The following is a 20,031-nucleotide window of genomic DNA, read 5'->3' as shown; positions in this document are numbered from 1 at the left end:
ACAGAGAAGAACCTGAGGCTTTGTCCCTGGACACCGCATGGGCTTCGACGCTGAACAGTACTGTCGAGAGTCGTCTGTGGGGTATGTCCTTCGTGAGTTTGTAGTTGTGTGTGCCCTGGCCACCAAGTGTCTTCTTCATCACAGAGCCGCCGGCCTGCTTCTTCGAGTTGGGGGACCGCACATGGGGTTCTGACCGACCCCGCTCCCGTTCGACGTCATTCATGACCCCGATACTGCCCTTGCTGGAGCTTTCCGTCACGTTGATGGAGGCTTCGGCCTGCATAGCGTGAGCAACGCAGTGTTTGGTCCGCCGATCCTTTAGTGTCTCTGGCCGAAAACATTTACAGGACTTACAATCTTTTATGGGGTGATCCCGCGGGAGACAGCGATTACACACTCAGTGCGTGTCCTTCCACAGGAATTTTCGGTGGCAGGAGGGGCAAAATTTAAAAGGGGTTTTGTCCATATTTTAAAAGGGCAGATTGGCGAGAAAAGAAGAGGATAGTAGAATAAGCATTCTCTAAAGAGGTTAGTATGAAGAATCTCCCTACTGTAATAGGCCAAAGCCTGAAGAGGCCCGTGAAGGCAGCGTCTGGTCGTTGATCAGTCAGTCATCGACGATGAGGGTGTTTGTCGAGCAGTCAGTCGGTCGTGCGGCAAAGCGAATAATAAAGGAAAGAAAGTCTATAATTACAACTTTAGCTAATCAAAGGCATCAGCCTGGAAGAGAACTTTGTATTTGCGACCGACTTCAATGTCAGAAAGAAACTATGAGGGACCTCGACGCGTGAAGGACCATGGATACAGTACAAGTCACTTTAGGGATACTATTACTAACACACCCGGTCGACGTCCGTTTGAGTTTCGAAAACAAATCTTGCAATACTCTGCGACTTACACTAGATGTCGGACTATGCAGAGCATGTGATCTAAGCAGATCCACAAGCTCCAGAAAATCTGTTTTGAGGGACTGATCTGTCCCCACGTCTACTGTGCTGTCCATAGTAAACATGTCTGTTTATTTTTCCGTGCACACATCGTCTGTGAAGTGTGGCAGACACTTTGTGTCTCCAGAACTTTGTTTTTGCTAACTTTCTGGTTACTTATCTGCTGTGTACAGGATAGGCTGGTGGCAGCAGATGCTTTTGTACGGTTTTCTTTTTTTATAGTGTCATGCACGTTTTCATTTTAATACAGAATGTAATTAAGAGTAGCATATACTCTAGAATGGCTGTGCCACATGATTTGCACCTGTCCTTTGGCTATCTTTTAGTTATTTCCTGCCCTCAAGTGGCCGGATTTCTCAAATATGCCAAATCCTATCCTGACGAAAACTTCAGTGGTCTGTGTGTGTGTGGCCGGATGTGGGGGCAGGAACTGTCTGAATCACATTTGTGCTAGAGTATATTTGATGCTGGGCAGATGCAGTCACCAGAAGGTTTCCCGGATTGGACATCCCCTGCCAAGTTTGAATGGTGCAGATGCTAGCCATTAATGGGCTGGGGGCAATGCCAGTCTGGATTCTGGAGGTGGTGCGTGAATACTGCAGCTGTTCTTGAAATCATTGTTGCAGCTGAAGACCCAGACCTTGTCTTTGGAGGCTTGCCAGCAGCACTTTCCTCCCTTGCCTGGTGAAACATTTTCTCTCTGAAGATCTTCTGAAGACCTTCATCAGTGATTCAACCGATGGAAACAACCAGTCTCAACCTCTGTACAAAGTTCTAGCCATTGGAAGAATTCCGGAATCCTCCTCTGGGCTAGCCAGACATCGTCCTGGGCAACTTCACTGGACCGGTTGTCATTCCGAGTTAAAGTATGGGACTCTGCAGATCCTCAGCTCATGGAACAAGAAGCATTTCCCTGAAGTTGCAGCTCTCCACCACGAAGAGGTGCCTTGCAGGACCAGTTTCTTCGTTTCCGCCACAAGGGTCGAATTTCACAATTTTCTTCGCTGCCCACCATCTGCATTACATCCAAGCAGTCCTTTGAGGTTGTTGCCCCAGTGGTGGTCCAGTAGCCAGTATGTTCTGGGTGTCCAGCTATCCAGAACTGGTCCATCGGGGCATGGAACCGCAAACAGGTCGGACCCAAAAACCCGACTCCTAAAGTGACATCTGCATCCAAGGCCATTGGACTTTTTTTCAACGGAACCAAGGCAGGAATTCAGAAAGCTCATTGATTTCAGGGATTCCTGCAGTGGTCCGCAAGTGAATTCGGAGTACAGAGGGTGAGCAAAAATACCAGTTTATGCCCATGCAACCATGTGGAGACAGGGGAGAGGACAAATGTCCCCGCACTAGATCTCCCTTGCCTAGCCTTAATATTGCTGTTCTGGTCAGGAATACTCCTCTGGGTCTCCTCTAAGGAGGTTGGATTGGGAGTGGGTCTCTTAACAACTTTACTTTTGTTCTAATTGTACTTTGGAACACTTAAAAAAACGACTTGTTGGCTCAAGCCAACAATTGTTCAAACTACCTTAAGAGACTCCCAGCCTCCTGAAAAGAATGTTATTGTTGCTTGTGAAGGGCACTAGGCCCCTAATTTTTTAAATATGGAAGGACTTTTAAAGGCTACCACTTTAACTCTAAGGTTCAGAATGGTGTTTTCTAAATCCTTTATTTTCAACCTATTAGTTCTCAAATTATTGATTACATATCTGGTTCTATTGCTTTATTCACTTGCTTTACTACGCTTACTATTTCTAACTGTAAGTGCAGTGTTAAGTGCTCTTAGCAGAGCACACAAGGTGGCTGTGTGTATAATAGTAGTGTATGTTTTTGTGCATTACTTACCTATGGTTTTCCATTGTTAAGAGCCTATGGCCTAAAGAAAGAACTGTATTTTTATACATTCTACCCAAGTTGTACTATAGAGTGCTCTTTGTGTCCTTAACTGAACCTTTAACTACAGTCACGCCTCATAAGTCAAAGCTTTGCTGTTCAGTCGCCTTACCCAGACAGAATTTGGCGAGATATTAGTGTTAGCCCCTGTTCATAAGAACAAAGTGGCCTCCCAGAATCTGTCCACAGGGCTTATTCTGAATATCTGTCTTAACAAGGACTAAGAGTTGTTTGCTAATCCTTAGGACATTAAAGTTAGCTAGAGATAGGTAATTTTAGAATTTAAATATACGCTGCTCTGGCAAACTAGCTACTGAAAGAAAGACTCCTTTTCGGTTTAATCTACTATAGGATTATTAGGATCATTGAAGTGTAGGAGAACAATAGTTACAGGTAAGTAACTAGTTCCTTCTCCAGCATGGAGTCTGGCATGTATTCACATGCTCATGAATAAAGAATACATAGCAGTACAACATTACACAACCACGGGAGGTGGCAAGGCTCAACAGAAGCAATTACTCTTACCTCTGTAACAGGCTCACCTTTAAGCGAACAGGTTGCATACCACTGCTTGGCCGACCCTGGACTCCTCCCTGGAATCCCTGTCGACGCAGTAGAATCTTGTGAAGGTGTGCGTAGACCTCCACATAGCAGCCATGCAGATGTCCAGCAGGGGCACACCAGACAGGAACACTGTAGTTGCAGCGATCGCTCTGGTGGAATGGGTGCTCGGACGGCTGGGCAATCGTCGGTCAACCAGTGAAAGTGCGTGATACAGCAGCAGAGCCACCTGGAGATGGAAGACTTGGACAAGGCCTTACCATGGTTCACAGGACCAAAGTTCGCGAATAGTTGAAACATCTTCCAGAAACTCTTTGTGCGTGCCACACAGAACTTCAAAGCACGTGCCCCATCCCGCGAGTGTAAAGTCCTTTTAGCCGGCGACAAAGGTTTCGGAAAGAACACAGGCAACACCAAAAGCTTGTTGAGTTGGAATTCCGAAGGAACCTTTGGCATGAAGGAGGGGTGCGTCCGCAGCACCACCCTTGTGTCGTGAAAAGTCAGATAAGGCTGTTTGCAGGTTAGATGTCCACGAGGAAAGCACATTTCCATGAGAGGAACCCGAGAGGGGCCCGATGCATAGGATCGAAGCGGGCCCTCCACGTGAGCCTTGTCACTACCACGTTGAGTTCCCACGCCGGTGCAGGAGCCCTCAGCGGCGTGAACGATTAAAACAGTCTATTGAGGAACTACTTGATGAGACGATGGGACCAAAGAGAAGACCGTCCTGGAGACCTGGTGAAACGGGAGATAGCCGCCAGATGCACCTTGATAGAGGCATGCACCACCCTGCCTTGGCCAAGGACAAGTACGGAAGAATCTGCAGGGCTGTAACTCTCGAGAATTTATCTTCTGTGTCCGGCACCACATCGCGAAACGTTTCCACTTGTGCCCGTAGCACTTCAGAGTCGACGACGCTCTGACCCTGGCATGGACTTGTCTGCAGTCCGCCGGAAACTCGTACCCTCGGAACTCCAAGGCTGCAAGGGGCAGGGCTTCAGATTGAGCAAGCCTGGGTCAAGATGTAGCATTGCGACTCCTTCTCTGGTGAGCAGATCTGCGACCACTGGCAGCTTGACCGGGGGTGACATTAACAGGCTGAGAAGATCCAGGTACCAAATCTGCCTCGGCCACGCCGGGGCGACTGGAATCATCCTGCATCAGCAACATTTGAGTTGATTGATGACTCGCAGCAGGAGAGGCAATGGTCGGAACACATACAGGAAGAGGCCTTCCTACAGGAAGGAAAACGCGTCCCCGTTCTTCGCGGCTGGTGGAACCTGCAAGCAAATTTCGGGCATTTGGAATTTGTCGCTGTCACAAACAGATCGATCTTGGGTCTGCCCCATTTGAGGAAGAGGCGGTCCACTTGAGCCTGTCGAAGTTCCCACTTGTGGCAGGAGCGCAGCTCCCTGCTGAGTAAGTCGGCGATGGTGTTCTTGACTCAGGCCAGGTGAAAAGGGATGAGGAACATCTCTTGGGCGATGGGCCAGTGCCACAAGTCCTGCGCCTCTTTGGAGAGCGCTGGGGATCTGATGCCCCCCTGCTTCCCGATATAGAACTTCGTGGTGGTATTTTCTGTAAAGACCCTCACCACTTTGCCCTTAAGGGACGGAAGGAACGACTTGAGGGCGCAGAACACTGCAGGCAGCTCCAGGACATAGATGTGGAGATCCCTCTCCTCCGGCAGCCACAGGCCTCTGGCGTGGAGACGTCTGGTGTGGGCTCCCCAGCCCTCCAGGGAAGCGCCCATGGTGACCCTCTCCTGGTACGGGGGGGCTCTGGAAACCTGTGCTCCCGGTGATGTTGGAGCTCATGCCCCACCGCCTTATCGCTTGACGGAACTCCTCGTTAAGAGCAATCTTGTCTGCGAAGCTTCCGGACATCTGGATCCACAGAGCATCCAGGAATTCCTGAAGGGGTAGCATCCACAACCTGCAGAGCGGGTTCAGGTAAATGCTCAACTGCATCATCCGAGCAGCGACTTGATGGTCCGCACCATGGCGGTCTGTAGTGCCAACAGCCGTTGCACCTTGGTCAGCATGGTTGCTATCCTGTCTTCCGAGGGGGCCGCCAGGCAGGAGACTGTGTTGAGCCTGGCCCACAAGAATAGCGTGTTCTGCCATGGTATCAAGCAGGACTTTGGATAGTTGACGGAGAACCACAGATCCGGCAGTAGCTGGATGGTACTCTCCATGTGTTCGATTGCTACATCCCTTGACTTGGCCCGGATGAGCCAGTCGTTGAGGTACGGGTACACATGTATCGCCTGTAGACGCAGATGGGCCGCCACTGGTGCCAGGCACTCTGTAAACACTTGGGTGCCAACTTCAATCCGAAGAGGAGGGCCTTGAATTGGTAGTGCCTTCCCTGTCCTACGAAGCGCAGGAACTTCCGATGCTTCTCGTGAATGGGGACGTGAAAGTATGCGTCCTCCAGATTGAGCGACGTCAAGAAGTCTCCTTCCTCCAGTTGGCCGAGCACACACTGCAATGCGACCATCCTGAACTTTTTGGGAACTGAGGTATTTGTTGAGACGGCGCAGATCCAGAATGGGCCTCCATCTCCCAATCTTCTTTACCAAGTAGTATCTGGAGTAGACTCCGGAATCGCTTTGGAACCAGCCCAATCGCCCCTTTTCTTATCATGGCCCGTACTTCCTGCAGGAGCTGAGGGATGTGCTGCTCCTGCCGGGCCACCGGAGGTATACGCAGACACTTCTGCTGGAATTCTAGCGTGTTGCTGTGGGCGAGAGTGTCCAGCACCCATCGGTCGGTGGAGATTTTCTGTCACTCGTGACTAAGCCCGCCAGCCAGCATCCCACCGGGGTGCATGGGCGGGGGCCCTACGTCCTGTATGGTTCAATCTTGTTTCGGGGACTATGTGCCGTCTTGGGAGCGACGACATTGGCCACCTCCACCGAAAGCCTTGGAATGGCCTCTGAAGGCCTCCTGGGTTGTGGACCGGGAGGGTTGGTGGCACGAAGAGGACCCTCTGCCGAAACCCTTCGACCATCTGACAGACTTCCCGCCGGAGGCACAAAAGGATGCGTGGTGTTGAAGAGTGCCCAAGGCACGGGCCAACTCTGTCAGTCTTAATGGCCTGCAACGACTCGTTGACGGCCTCTTCTGGACTTCCTTACGAAGTTGGTGGCTTTAAGCCAGCCACGGCGACGGAGGCAGACACCGTTCTCCATCTGTCGGAACCCCGTGTCCGCGACATCCAGGGTCACTGTGATGGCATGGTCCGATGCCACCTCCCCCTCCTGGAGGATGTGAAGTGCCTCCACCCGCTTGTCGTCGGGTAGGAACTCCAGCAGTGGGGTCATCTTATACCACAGCTCCCTGTTGTATCTGGACAGGATTGCAAAGGCTTTGGCCTGCTCGACTGCTGATGCCACCGAGCAGATTACTTTATTTCCCATGGCATCAAACATCTTCCCCTCGCTATCCAGAGGGACGGAGGATGAAGACGAGGGGTTAGACTACTTCTTCCTTGCTGCCGCTGAGACCAAGGAGTCCGGGGAAGGCTGTGAATGTAGGCACTTGGGTGCGGACTCAGGCACCCAGTCTTTCTTCTCCAGCCGATCCCTCATGGCTGGGGCGTGGCCGGGTTTCTCAAAGACAGGCCTTCCTCCCAAATGTCGTCCAGGAGAGGCACCGCCAAGATGGTCTTCCTCTTGGCCTCGCGTCATTGATATAGGAAACCTTCCTTCCTGGTCCCCTCTGGTGTCAATTGAAATAGTTCCGACACTCTGGCGACCATGGCATGGAACAACCCCACCTCATCCGGGGGAGAAGCCCTTGGCTGCAGCGAACAGCCCACCGTGGCCAGATCGTCGTCCGTGTCTGTAGCTGCTGTGTCTGTATGCGCGTGTGGAGGTTGATGTGGCGGCGTAAGGTGCCGCTTCTCTTTTTTGACAGAGGTTGGTCTGGGGCCGCCAGTGTCATCGGCATCAGTTTCTGAATCTCAGACACCAGGGTGTGCTAGGTCAAAAGGATGTCCAGCGATACATCCCTCCGAGTGGTCGGGACAGTAGGCTTACTGGGTCCCGTGCCATCGTCGGCAGGTCGTCGTTCCCCATCGGGATTTTCGCAGTCATCATCCCCCACATCCTCCGGGATCGTGTGTATGGACGCCTGGTCCTCCTCGTCTGAGGAAGAAATAGCAGTACAGTTGACGCCTCCTCTCCACCCCCCTTTTTTGCATCCCAGAGGGTCTGGTTCGGGCTCAGGGATGGCATTCTCTTCTCCGTCTCGGGGGCAGAAATACTCTGGGCACTGCTGGGGATACCTTGACGGGGTCAGCCCCCTTGGCATTCGAGAGGGCGGCCGCCACCAACTCGAGCGTCGACTTCACCTGGGCCTTATGGGGCCGTTTGGTAGTCTTTTCCTGCATCTTCGTCTTCTCAGGCTTTTCCCACAGCTTCGACAGGTTAGCCGATTTCCTCTTTGAGGAGGAGCTGGAGCGATGGAGGCAGGTGGTGAAGATGAGCTTGCCCTGCCCGTCGCGGGACCCGCTTGCGCGGCTCCCTCGACAGAAACTGACTAGCAGTGCTTGGCCTTGTCTTGGGCCACCACGGATGGAGCGCCCTCAAAGGACTTAGAAGCCCGCTCTTCAGACCGGCCGGTCCTGGGTGAGGCATGCCCCTGCTTCCCGCACAGGGCAGAGGTCTTGTCGCTGAGCCACATCACCAGCTTACTGTGATGATCCTTCACGGTTCGTTTGGAGAACCAGAGGCAGATTTCGCAATACACTTCCTTGTGATCCGGATGGAGACAGTAGAGGCACTGGAGGGGTTTGTCCTCTACAAACTGAGTCCGCAGCTGGAGCAGAGCTTGAAAAGGGAGCTTCCCTGCTCCACCTCCGACATGGGCCGGAGTGCGGAGTAGGCCCGATGGCCTTCTGTATTCTTCGAATAAGCTTAGACGATTCTTGCCCTTGAGGGGCGTTGAAATTCACAGACAAACAGATCCCTGCTTGTCGGCCGATGTAAAGGAAGAGCACACGGGCTTGGAGTGACAAAAATCGAACTTTTTACTGATCAAAGCGCGAGAAACGTACATCAGTTCAGAGAAAAAAACGAGGACTCCCAACACTTGAACGTGTGGTAAAAATCTGAAGATGGCTGCCAGAGGAGGGGCTTAGGGAGAGGGCAGTCATTGGCTGGGGGCAGTATGACCCAGAGTTCAGTGATTGGAGGAAAAATACAATTTGTAAGTGAAAGTGAAACAGTTTTTTTCTTTTACAGAGGATTCCCGGAATGACAATGGGGAATATTGATGAGCATGTGAATCCATGCCAGACCCCATGCTGGAGAACAAGACACTTCTTTGGGCTTATTGTGGTGGTGTTCAGATACTGGAAATGCCAATATAAATAATGAGGAAAAAGAGCTCCCTAATAAGCCTAGCAATAACTGATCTTACGTTCTCTCCTTACAGATATCAGAAGAGCCAAGAATGCCTGATGTGCTATTTTGACGAATTCCCCTTCTTCAAAGGGGTGTTTAGAGTGCAACAGCAGATGCAGAACATTTGTAGGCTAGATGCTCAATGGGCTCTGGGTTGCAAGCAGCTACTGCCGAAGTCAACGTGTTGGGACGGATGGTGGATGAAAGTGGGCAGAGTGTGGTTGAGGGTGTGACAGACACGACGAAGGATGTACAGAGTATTCATTTATTGGGTTTTTATAAGGCACCAACCCTGGCGGAGCCATTTCTTTGCGACACATAGCAAAAAGGAGTGGAGTGGTAATCTGATATTTCACAGACTATGGGGACATTCAGATTAGTAAAGTTCAGTGTTAGCAGTAGGTGGAGAAGTAATTACTACAACAAGGGTAAACCAGATAGATCAAACGTGCAAAGGAGAAGTGCATAACAGTAAATAAAGTGCCTAATAATAGAAGTCGAAAAGGGGAAGAAAGGGATGCATGGGAAGCAGGAGGGGTTCTAAGAAGGAGATCAAGAGACGGATATGTCAAAAGTTTGTCAGATACTGGATTTGAACAGAAGTCAAGCTCAAAGGATTTCTTGAAGAGAAGAATTATAGGTCTTCTCTGTCAATGAAGGTGGTTGTTCAATTCTCCGATATCCACAGGTAATAGGCAGAGTGTTTAAAGGTCAATTCATGCTCTGACAGGAAGCAAGTGAAGGGATTTAAGAATATATGTGATTGCTGGGTTTTAGACAGAGGATTTTAGACAGAGGATAAGTCCCGCAGCTTTATTTTGTATCACTTGTAGATGATCTGTGAAGTTTTTAGGGTGGCCCAGTAGGAGACTATTATATTGGTTAAGGCGAGAGAACACTGTCACAGAGCAGCCCTGAATTTGTTTGGGACATGTTAAGGAGTGGGAGAACGTGTCTGAGAACATGCAATTGAAAATGTGATTTCTTAGCGAGTACATTAATCTAAGACACAAATGAAAAAAGATTGTCAAAAATGATTGTTTTTTTTGCTGGGGCGACATCGGAGGTAGAAGGCCAAAATATACCATCTCTCTTTTGGAGCTATTCAAGCAGAAATTGTTAACTATCACCGGATACTGGGGTAAACATTCAGAGATATTCTGGTGAGCAGGTGCAGGTTAAGGAAGGTTGAAGGCAATCTGGCTATCATCTGCCTAAGTTTGAAAACGTGTCATATAAGGGGCAATGAGGTCAGCGAGAGGGCTCAGATGATATTAAAAAGCCACAGAGATAGGATGGAGGCTTGAGGGGCTATGTAGTGTTGGATGGCAGATTCTAAAATGAAAGGGCCAGGCCTGACATGAATATCACTGTTGGATAAGAGGAGATGTATTGGCGGACATAGCCTGCAATGCCAAATGATGTTTCCAGCCGGTGAAGTAGAGTAGTGTGGTTAAAAGTGTCAAATGACACAGAGGCAAGAAGAATGAGAATGAAAGGGCAATTTGCAACAACTGCGGACAGTATTGTGTCTCTTAAAAGAGAAGAGCAGATTCTGTTCTGCTGGTTATTCCGTACAAAGTGTTTGGGAACTAGAGAAACATTGTAATGGAGTAGTGACTGCCTTTTCAATACTCCGTCTAGAAATGTTTTGTTGGCAATGGGGAGGTAATTAGAGGAGATACTGCGGTCAGCATTTACTTTAAGAGGGGCGATATACAGGTCTTCATCTTTTTGGAGAAGATGCCAGCTTCTAGAGAGCTGCTCATCAAGGTAGATATGACAGAGACAAGGGTAAGAATGTTATTGTTACTGTCCTGAACAGGTCAATATTCGACCTGTTTAGAAGAGACTTTCATATTCTTTACCATTGATAGGAGCTCTGATGGGAAATCAGAGAGAACGTTAAAAGGTTACGTCAAGGATAGGAGAAGCTGAGGGTCTATGTAATCTGTAGATAGACTTGTTTATAGCATCAATAGCATCCATTAAGAAAGAACAAGCCTAGTCAGTGAAAGCTTGGGAGGCTAATGGAGAGGAAGAACATTCTAGTGGAGGTCTCAGTGCCTCGTAAATCTTAAACAACTAAGCAGATCGATTAGAAGCAGATGCATGGCTTATGGAATACAGAGCATGGCTTAAAGTGCGGAGTGGGGGAAAGAGGATTTATATATTGAGAGTGTGCAGAATGTGGTTAAGCAGTGCACAGTTGAGCGTGTACCAAGGGACATTGTTACAGGTGTGCAGGGCATGGGTCTTAAAGCTAGCTAGACAGAGCACAATTCTACAATAACATGACATATTTGGGCTCCTTAATGTTGATGTGAGCTCCTAATAAGAAAGATGCCTGGTTGTCTATCACAAACAAATGTTAAACTCTAACCTTGCAAGCCAAAAAATTATTGTATAGATTATGAGTCCTGTTTCTATCAGTATTCATTAAACATGCTAAAGCAATCAGCAAACAAGTTGCCCTTTACCTGAAATTCATTGACATACTGTGCCATTATGAATTCGTGTCTCTCACTTGCAGCAGGCTCAGTTAAAATGTCAGGCAGGATTTTATGACTTTGTCTCTTCTTCTGGGAAGCAGTACCATTCATGTGTGAGTCAAACCCAACATTGCCAGGAAGCTGAAATCTTTGATCTTGGGGACCAAATGGGCCCATAACCTCATCTGGCCAAACAGTTCTTGGACCTAGAACATTCAGAGAGGCATATTAAATAAATCCATGCATATATTTTAGCAAAATTAAACTATAGTGACACATGCGTTCAAATTGTTCTAATGTTATAGGTAATGTAAGTGGTCTTGTAAAGTGCCTTCTGCCAATAATGTTGGCCTGGCGGCGGAAGGCTCTATAAAATAAAAGACAGGAAGGGATGGGGAACACACTTAGTGGGATAAAAAGAGAGGCAGAAGCAGAAAACTATTGTGGCGAGAGCGCACGTCAGAGGCACCCATTACTTGCATGGTGGTAGGGATTATCTATGTCACAGGGAGAGAACGGACGATGGGTGGATCATCCATAAGGAAGGCCACTGACCAGTGTGCTTATAAAATATAACAATGTGTTTCTTCTATTAAAATAAACATTTACCGGTTTCCCTTACATATATCAGGTGGAATGGCAACAACATGGGGCTCATCTGAGCCAGACGATCCTGCTGTGGAAAATGCCTTGGTAGATCCTAGTCTTCTAACTAATGAGTAAACCCCGGGGAGATACGTCACCAGCCTGGCTCTATTACAGAGCACCTAAAAAAGACAAGAAGGTGGACAAAGATTATTTGCCATAGCCACTATTTGTGAAACAAATATAAATGTTAGACATGACCTTTAAGCATGAACACCCTTTTCCTTGTAGCCAGACAGTCTGAATTGAAAGCAAAAGGAAAGTAATAAGAAGGCAGGGGCTATTTGGGTGTGAAAACATTGTAAAATTAGATTTGTTTTTTGGATCTGAAATGAAAACAGATTGTTTGGTTTAATTGTATTATTCAAAACAATAATCTGAAAAGAGAACACAGCGTCGTAACAGCAAATACATGAAGTCTGTCAATGTTAAAAACATTGTGCATGCTAGTGGATGCAGACAGCAGACATTTTCTAATAGGAAAATACAGTAATTAGAAACGGTTCAAATTAATGACACTTGGAGGAAATTTAAAAAATGTCCACTTCGCAAATTTCCATTACAGATTGTATACAAGCCACTATTTTTGCAGTAGGGCTTTAGTCCCAAAGCCTAAAGTCTAAACCGTGCAGATATCAAATGTGGCGAAGTCTGCAAACAAAATGATAAAGATCGGACACTGCCAATTCGCAATATAACTCATGGGTGTGCAATCCAAAAAACTAAAGCTCTTGATCCATCTTGAAGTTATGAGTTTACAAGGCCAACTTGCATTCAGACCCTCCTGGCACTTATGGCTTGTTAGGCCAAGCAATGGTTGTCCAAAGAAGCTGGCAATATTCCTTCAACCTAGTTAACTTCTGTATACAGTCACCCCATTAACAGGAGTGCAGGAGACAGAGGCTCTACCATTCAGCATAAGGTCTGTCCATAGTTAGAATAATTGTTGGGTTATAGTTGGGCATACACATTTGGTAATGGTGGCAGATTATATAGTTTACTAGGCTAACTTGTACAGAGCTTAATAGACTAAAGTCTGGTCTTGGATTAAATTGTTTTTAAATTTTATGGATTTCTGTAATAGGTTACTCAGCCTCCATGTCCACTCAAAGATGGCAGCACACCTTCCAGCAGTGGGGTGTAGTTGCAACGGGCCATTCAGTTGGGTACCAAAGTTATATAATCCAGTTTAGATTCTGCCTTTTACATGTTCTGAATCCTAAGTAGGAGGTATTTCCCCTTGCTACATCGGACCAGGGCCGTCAGTTACATCCTGCAGTTATTGATAGGCTGGGAGCATGCAGCAGAGTTGAAGAAATTACAGTGGGTCAGAGAAGTAGCTCAGTTTTGCAGTTGGTGTACAGGTGCATCTTAGTAACACAATGTAGGAAGTCGAAATTTAGTTGACACTGTAAAACTTCTGCAGAGTGAGTGTCAAGTTGCAACACCGTTTTAATGATTCCAACAGCCTATAATGCAGATATTTTTCCATAGTCCCATCGCTCTGAAATTCCTTAACCCCAGCTCTCAAGACAAATACCTAAAACTTAGAAAGTGCTGAAAATATCGGTTTACTAGGTAATCCGTGTTCCCCTCATCTTGAGCAGGCTCTGCGCAGTGAAAGGATGCTCAAGCAAATTATGTGCTTTTCAACATCACCATTTATCAACATCACCATTTACAGCACTTCATACCTCACAGTCAGGCAGCTCTCTGGCATAGGAGTCTACCTTTTTTTTCTTTTTTTCTTTGTTTTATTGATTTTTACAGATGTATAAGTAGAAACATTACACAACATAATAATATGCAATATCACATTATAACATCATAACCTCTACCCCAACAACCCCCACCCATTCTTTTCCCCTCCCAACTCCTTCCTCCCAACCTTGCCTGCCTCAAAACTGTACTATGAACGCACTACAACACCAACAGTTTGGAGCACCTTGCGCTCTTGTTAGAGTTAACCCGCTCCCTCCTCCTCCTCCGTGGCTGCTTAAGTGAACAGGGTTTGTAGTAAGAACTCCCATTCCATGACTCCCGCCGTGGCCTCCTTGTGATTACCCCGCACTGCCCCTTTCCATGCAGCAGTTTACGCCACCCCCCACCTATGCAGGTCCCGTCACCATTCCTCTACTTCAGGGCCTTTGGACGATATTCATGCCATAGCGATTCTACATTTGGCTAGGATACACGCCCGATCCTTCATCTTAGTAACATGTTTCAGGCTTTTGGGGCGTGAGAAGCGGCCCGGCAGACATTCTCCCAGGGAGAGCACATCGAATTTCACCCACCAGCCCCTTTGTAGTCAGTTAGCCATCACCTGCCAGTACCGGGCATGCCCAGAACACATGAAGCATACCGCCGTCTTCGCCTTGCACTTAGGGCATTCTTGTGCTACTGCACCTGGAAACCTTGAAATCCGCTGAGGCGTCATATACGCCCTGTGCGTCACTAGTAGTTCTATAAGCTGGAGTCGCGTATTTCGTGACACCTTCTTGTGGTATCCCAGTATCCCTGCCCATTGTACTTCTGTGAAAGTTACCCCTAGATCCTCTTCCCCCTTACCACCAGAGGGGAGGCCGGCCCATTAGAAAGTAGGAGGTTGTATATTTGCGATATAGTATGCCCACCTCTGGCTATGCCGTATAGGACATCCACTATCGAATGTTTCTCCATTAGTTCGCTGTATGCGGGCCACCTACGTATTATTATTTTTTTTTTATTTCTTTATTAATTTTATTCAACCAACAATACAAACCAAACATGCAGTGCAATTTATAACAGTTCCATTAACCACCTTTAATCTTTAATCACTGCTTCCCCAGTCCCACCCCCCTTTATGAGCCTGTTTATTCTTCGCATTCAGCATCTGCTTCGCGTGGCTGGGCTTCGCTGCCCTCAGATTCTGTTGGATCCGATACAACTCCAAACATTTCCACTATCAATGATTTCCATGCCATCAGGGAGCCCACTTCTTCCTCTCCACCCATACTACTCATCTCTTGCCATACCATCGTTTGGGCCTCTGCCCATTCCTGTAATTCCTTCCACCATACCTCCACCGGCGGCTTGTGACACTTCTTCCATCCCATAGCAATCCTTCGTTTTGCAAGCACATATGCCAAATCTTTCAATTTCCCAACATGTTTAAGTTACCGTGATCTGGGGAACCCTCCCAGCAAGCAAGCCCAAGCTGTGTCTATGACAAACGTGACCCCTTTCTCCACTAGTTTTTGTGCCACTTCGCCCCTGAAGCATTCAATTACCGGGCATGACCAAAACATGTGTGTCATGTCGGCGTTCTCCTTGTCACACTTAGGACACGCCTGGCGCCCAACGTTTTTGAACTTTGATATCCTCAGAGGGGTCATGTATGCCCTGTGTGTTATATATAGTTGTATTTGTTTTAATCTGGCGTTTGACACCTTCTTGTGGTATCCCAAGGCGCGTTCCCACATCCCATCCTCTATCGGGACTCCCACCTCTGCTTCCCATTCCAATCTCAAATCTACCAATTCCTTCCCGACCTTAGTCATCACCATCTCAACAATCTGGAGATCTCATGCCCCCCCTCTGATAGGTCATATATTGCCCCAATAATAGCATCTGGTTCCTCTGTTAAAATTGTTTCAGGCCACATTTTCCGAATTTTCAGCACTTTTCTGTGATACGCAACATATTGACCTGTATGTAATCCCGCTACTTGCCCAAGTCCTTCGAAATCCCTAGTGATCCCTTCTTGCCAAATGTCCCCCAACGTAGCCAGCCCCACTGATTCCCAGTAGGCCCTGATAATCACCCTCAGCGGCTTATCTCCCCCTGCCAGTGCAACCAACGGTATCTGCGGGGAGCATGGGACTGGGTCCCCCATCATCCAACAAGCTCTACGCCACATTCTCCACCCAAGCGTCATCATCCCTAAGGCGCTCATTCATTTCTGACTCAGGCAACCAGTTCATTTCCTTTAAGTAAAACGGAGTACAGTTCTGCCCAAACAACCTATGTTCGGGAGTCTCTTCATCAGAGAGCCACATATTGCAGTTGACCCGCTACATAATAAGCCTCGAAATTAGGCAGTTTAATACCACCTTTTTCATAGAAGTTCTGCAACTTCCATAACGCCACTCTATTACAGGTGCCATGCCATAAGAAGTCCCTACACATACTATTCAGTTTAGCAAAGAACTTATTAGGTATCATATATGGGATATTGGTAAAGTAATGTAAAAGCCTAGGTAGGACCACCATCTTAAGCATCGCTCCTCGTCCCATCATTGCTAGGGGCAACTTCTCCCAAAACTTCGTGCATTTCCTGATTTTCTCAATGGCCATCTCGGTGTTACACTTATGTTCCTCTTCTGCCGTGTGGTACACGTCTATGCCAAGGTAGCGGAAAGAACTCACGGCCCACGGTATTTGTAACACCAGCAGCCTTTCTACAGGGGTTCCCACATAGCCTCCCAGCGGGACTATGCTAGATTTTTGGGGGTTCACCGCTATGCCGGACAGCCTGGCGTACCTCTCCAGCACTTCCAAAATATATTGGAGATTTTCCTCCGGGTATTTTAAATATAATAAGAAATCATCTGCATACAAGGATATTAAGTGTCGCTCCCCTCCTACCTCAATACCTATGGTGTCATATTGTTGCCGGAGGTATATTGCTAGGGGCTCCAAGGCTAAGATGTAAAGCATCGGGGACCAGGGGCACCCCTGCCTAGTGCCTCTGCTAAGTTGCCATCTCTCAGATATCACTGATCCTTTTGAACTCTGGCCAGCGGTTCACTGTATAGCATCTTAGCCCATTTAATATAACCTGGCCCTACTCCATATCCTCCTAGGGCCGCCAACAGCCATGGCCACTTAACCGAATCGAAAGCTTTAACTGCGTCTAGTGACACAATCGCCATTTCGCCTTCACTCCTACACCCCCATTCGACCACCCGATGGAGTCGCCTGTGGTTGTGAGTTATGTTCCTGCTCGGGACATAGCCCGTTTGATCTGGATGAATTAATTTGCCAATTACCTTCCGCAATCTGTTTGCTAGGACGGTTGTCAATATCTTACTGTCCTGGTTTAGCATCGATAAGGGCCTGTAGGAGCCACAACTATGTCCTGGTTTATTGGGCTTGGGAAGGGGTACTATGATCGCTTCTCTGAGCGACTCCGGGAACCATCCTACCTCAAACGCTTCAATAAGCATTTCTAGCATTGAGGGGAGCACATCCACCCTGTATACTTTATGAAATTCACTAGGGAACTCGTCCGCTCCTGAAGTTTTGCTAGTGGGCAACTGCCTCACAACCTCTTCCAATTCCTCTAAGGTAATTGGTGCGTCCAGCTCTTCCCTCTCTTCTTCACTTATCTTGGGCAGTCCTATATATCCTAGTGTTTCTATTATCTCTTCTTGGCTGCTTCTCTCTCTCTATCCTCATATAGCACCTTGTAATTCTCTGCAAATTCCTTGTTGACTCCTTCTTGGGTATCGACTTCCTCGCCATCCTCTCTAGTTATAGTCCTAATCGGGGGTCTAGGGGTTTCATTCTTGTATAGCCAAGCTAGGAGCCGTCCCGCTTTATCTCCCCCTGCATGCTGACCCTCTATGTACTTTTTATAATTGAGGTTGCAGAGCCTTTCCCAGTGCTCCTCGCACTGCTGCTGTAGTTTAAGTACTTGTTCCGTATCTGCATTGCCTCTTCCTAGTGCTTTTTCTAGTTCCTCCTCTGCTCTTTGTAGGTCAGCTATTAGACCACCCTGCAATCCCCGTGACTTGGATATGCAACCCCTCGCATCACCACCTTAAAGGCCTCCCATAGTGTTCCTGCCGAGTCAACACTGCCAGTATTCCTATCAAAATAGTTAATCTCATCTCTTATGTCCTCCCTAAAGACTGGATCCCTGAGTGCCTCTGTGCAGAGGCGCCACGTTGGAATCCGTGTTCTCGGGGGGCAATGTTGCCATCCGAGGACCAGGGCGAGTGATCCTAGAGGACCCTCGCCTTATATTCTATATGTGTACTTTCTGTCATCACATCTGGAGTGGCAAAGACATAGTCAAGTCTTGTGTGAAGCTGCTGCGGGGCCGAATAATGTGAGTATTGTCTCTCATTGGGATGCTCTGTTCTCCAAACGTCTACCAAGCCAAAATCGTCGAGCAGCATCCGCAATGCTCTGGCCGCTGGGGTGGGCCTATCAATCCTATCATCCGACCTGTCTATCTTGGGATTTATTACACAATTGAAATCCCCACCCCAAATCACTGCACTGCCCACACACACGCCCAGGGTGGTGCACAGAGTCCTGAAGTATGCCGCCGTGTTAGGGGCATACGTATTCACAATACATATTTCTCTGTTCTCTATCAGCCCCTTCATTATAACCATCCTCCCGTCTGTCTCCACCACTTCTTCGATTAGCTTAAACAGGACGTGCGGTGCCACCCAAACCAGCACTCCCCTGGCATAAGCAGAGTATGATGAGCCCTTTCCAGTTTTTCCCAATGAGCTCTACTTTCTCTCGTGTCAGATGCGTTTCCTGTAACAGTGCAATATCTATCTTTTGCCTTCTCAAATACAGCATAACCTTATTCCTCTTCAAATAACTATTGAGTCCTCTGACATTCCACGTTATTACCCCCATGGTTCGTTAATACTTCCTCTTTCCTCCAGCCAGTCCTCTCCACCCACACAAAGCAGTTCCCTCTCTTTAGTCCACATAGGCTCTTGTTTAAATTTAAACTCCCCATAACTATAAACACACAAAACTCCCCGTCTCCTCCCCCAGCCCCTCCCTTCCCCAACAAACCCCCCCCTCCCCTCAACAATTGCCCAGCTCCATTCCTGGATCTCAGGTATCCCCACATCTAGTCCTGTCCGCACTAACCTGGTTTCAGGGCTCAGTAGGGTGAAGTCGTCCTAATGGCCACTTAACTACTTAATATTTCGGGGTAGGTTATCTTCCTCCTGTCGCTTCTATTTTCAAATGCTTACGCTAACTGTTAATACTATATAGTTATCCATTGTATCTTAACCCACTATATTCCAGTCCATACAGAGCTCATATGTCTATCATTGTCCAACAAGACTCGCTTCCCCAGCATACTAGGATCATCTTCCCACTTACCCCCTCACTGTCCACAGCACAACATTTTTAATTATCTTGTCCATGCCGGTCCCGGTCTGCCTCTTGTTCCCGGCAGCCTTGCAGGTCCAGCCATGTCGCCACTTCCTCCGGGGTATCAAAAAAAAACACTTTGCTCTTATGTAGTACTTTCATCTGAGCCGGGTACAGAAGCATGTACCTGATGCCTGCCGCACGCAGCCTCCTCTTGATGGTCATGTAGCATTTGCACCCATCGTGTAGTCCGGATATGCAGTGACATTGGTGGATGCTCTCTATTGTTCCGCCTTTGCGAAAGTATTCCAGGATCTTCTCTCAATCCCTGTAATTCAGAATCCTTGCGATGATTGGTCTCGGCGGGGCCCCAGGCCTCCTCATTAAGGCGCGATGCGCTCATTCTACCGTGAACCCCTGCGACAGCTTGTCTGCTCCCATCTCCTGTAGGATCATGTTCTCCACGTAATTCGTGGGGTCCTGGCCCTCTTCCCCCTCCGGTAGGCGGGCCACCCGTATGTTATTTCTTCTCGCCCTTCCTTCCGCTTCTTCCACCCAATTCTCGAGATTGGCCACCTGCTGTTTTAGCACATGCACTTCCTTTGCATTATTCGCACTGACGTCTGTGTTAGTCTTAACCGCACCTTCCAGCCCACTTGTTCTTTCTGCCAACGCCCTGACATCTTGCCTCAACAAAGTAAGTTCAGTTCCTACCGTATCAATTTTATTCTCCAGGGCTGTTCGTAGATCCGCCATTGCCGACCCCCATTTAGTGCTCAGTTCTGCAATGGCCTCCAGGAACTGGTGCTTGTCTCCATCTGGGGCATTTTCCGTAGGAGTCGCTATGGTGCTCTGCACTGATGTTGTGGGGGTTCTTTGCGTTTTTGCAAAAGCCTCCATAGTGGGTTGTTTAGTCTTGGTTCTGGAGCTTTTTATTGACATAATGTCCCCCTTCAATCGTATA

At 47.9% G+C, this 20,031-nt stretch overlaps 1 protein-coding gene across 2 annotated transcripts in view; it reads right to left on the bottom strand.

Annotated features, from left to right (window-relative positions):
* Positions 1-20,031, bottom strand: part of MMADHC (metabolism of cobalamin associated D) — a 193,663-nt gene that overhangs the window by 124,566 nt on the left and 49,066 nt on the right. For both annotated transcript variants that reach the window (XM_069616494.1, XM_069616495.1), the window contains exons 3-4: positions 11,929-12,073; positions 11,295-11,512 (exon numbers count right to left, since the gene is read on the bottom strand). In XM_069616494.1, the coding sequence (XP_069472595.1) occupies positions 11,295-11,512; positions 11,929-12,073 (363 nt within the window). The remainder of the gene's footprint in view (positions 1-11,294; positions 11,513-11,928; positions 12,074-20,031) is intronic.

This window comes from Ambystoma mexicanum, chromosome 9, assembly GCF_040938575.1.
Source record: "Ambystoma mexicanum isolate Mex_15411 chromosome 9, UKY_AmexF1_1, whole genome shotgun sequence".
Classification (NCBI taxonomy): domain Eukaryota; kingdom Metazoa; phylum Chordata; class Amphibia; order Caudata; family Ambystomatidae; genus Ambystoma; species Ambystoma mexicanum.
Note: the sequence above shows the minus strand (reverse complement) of the source record. Positions and strands in the feature narration are given on the sequence as shown.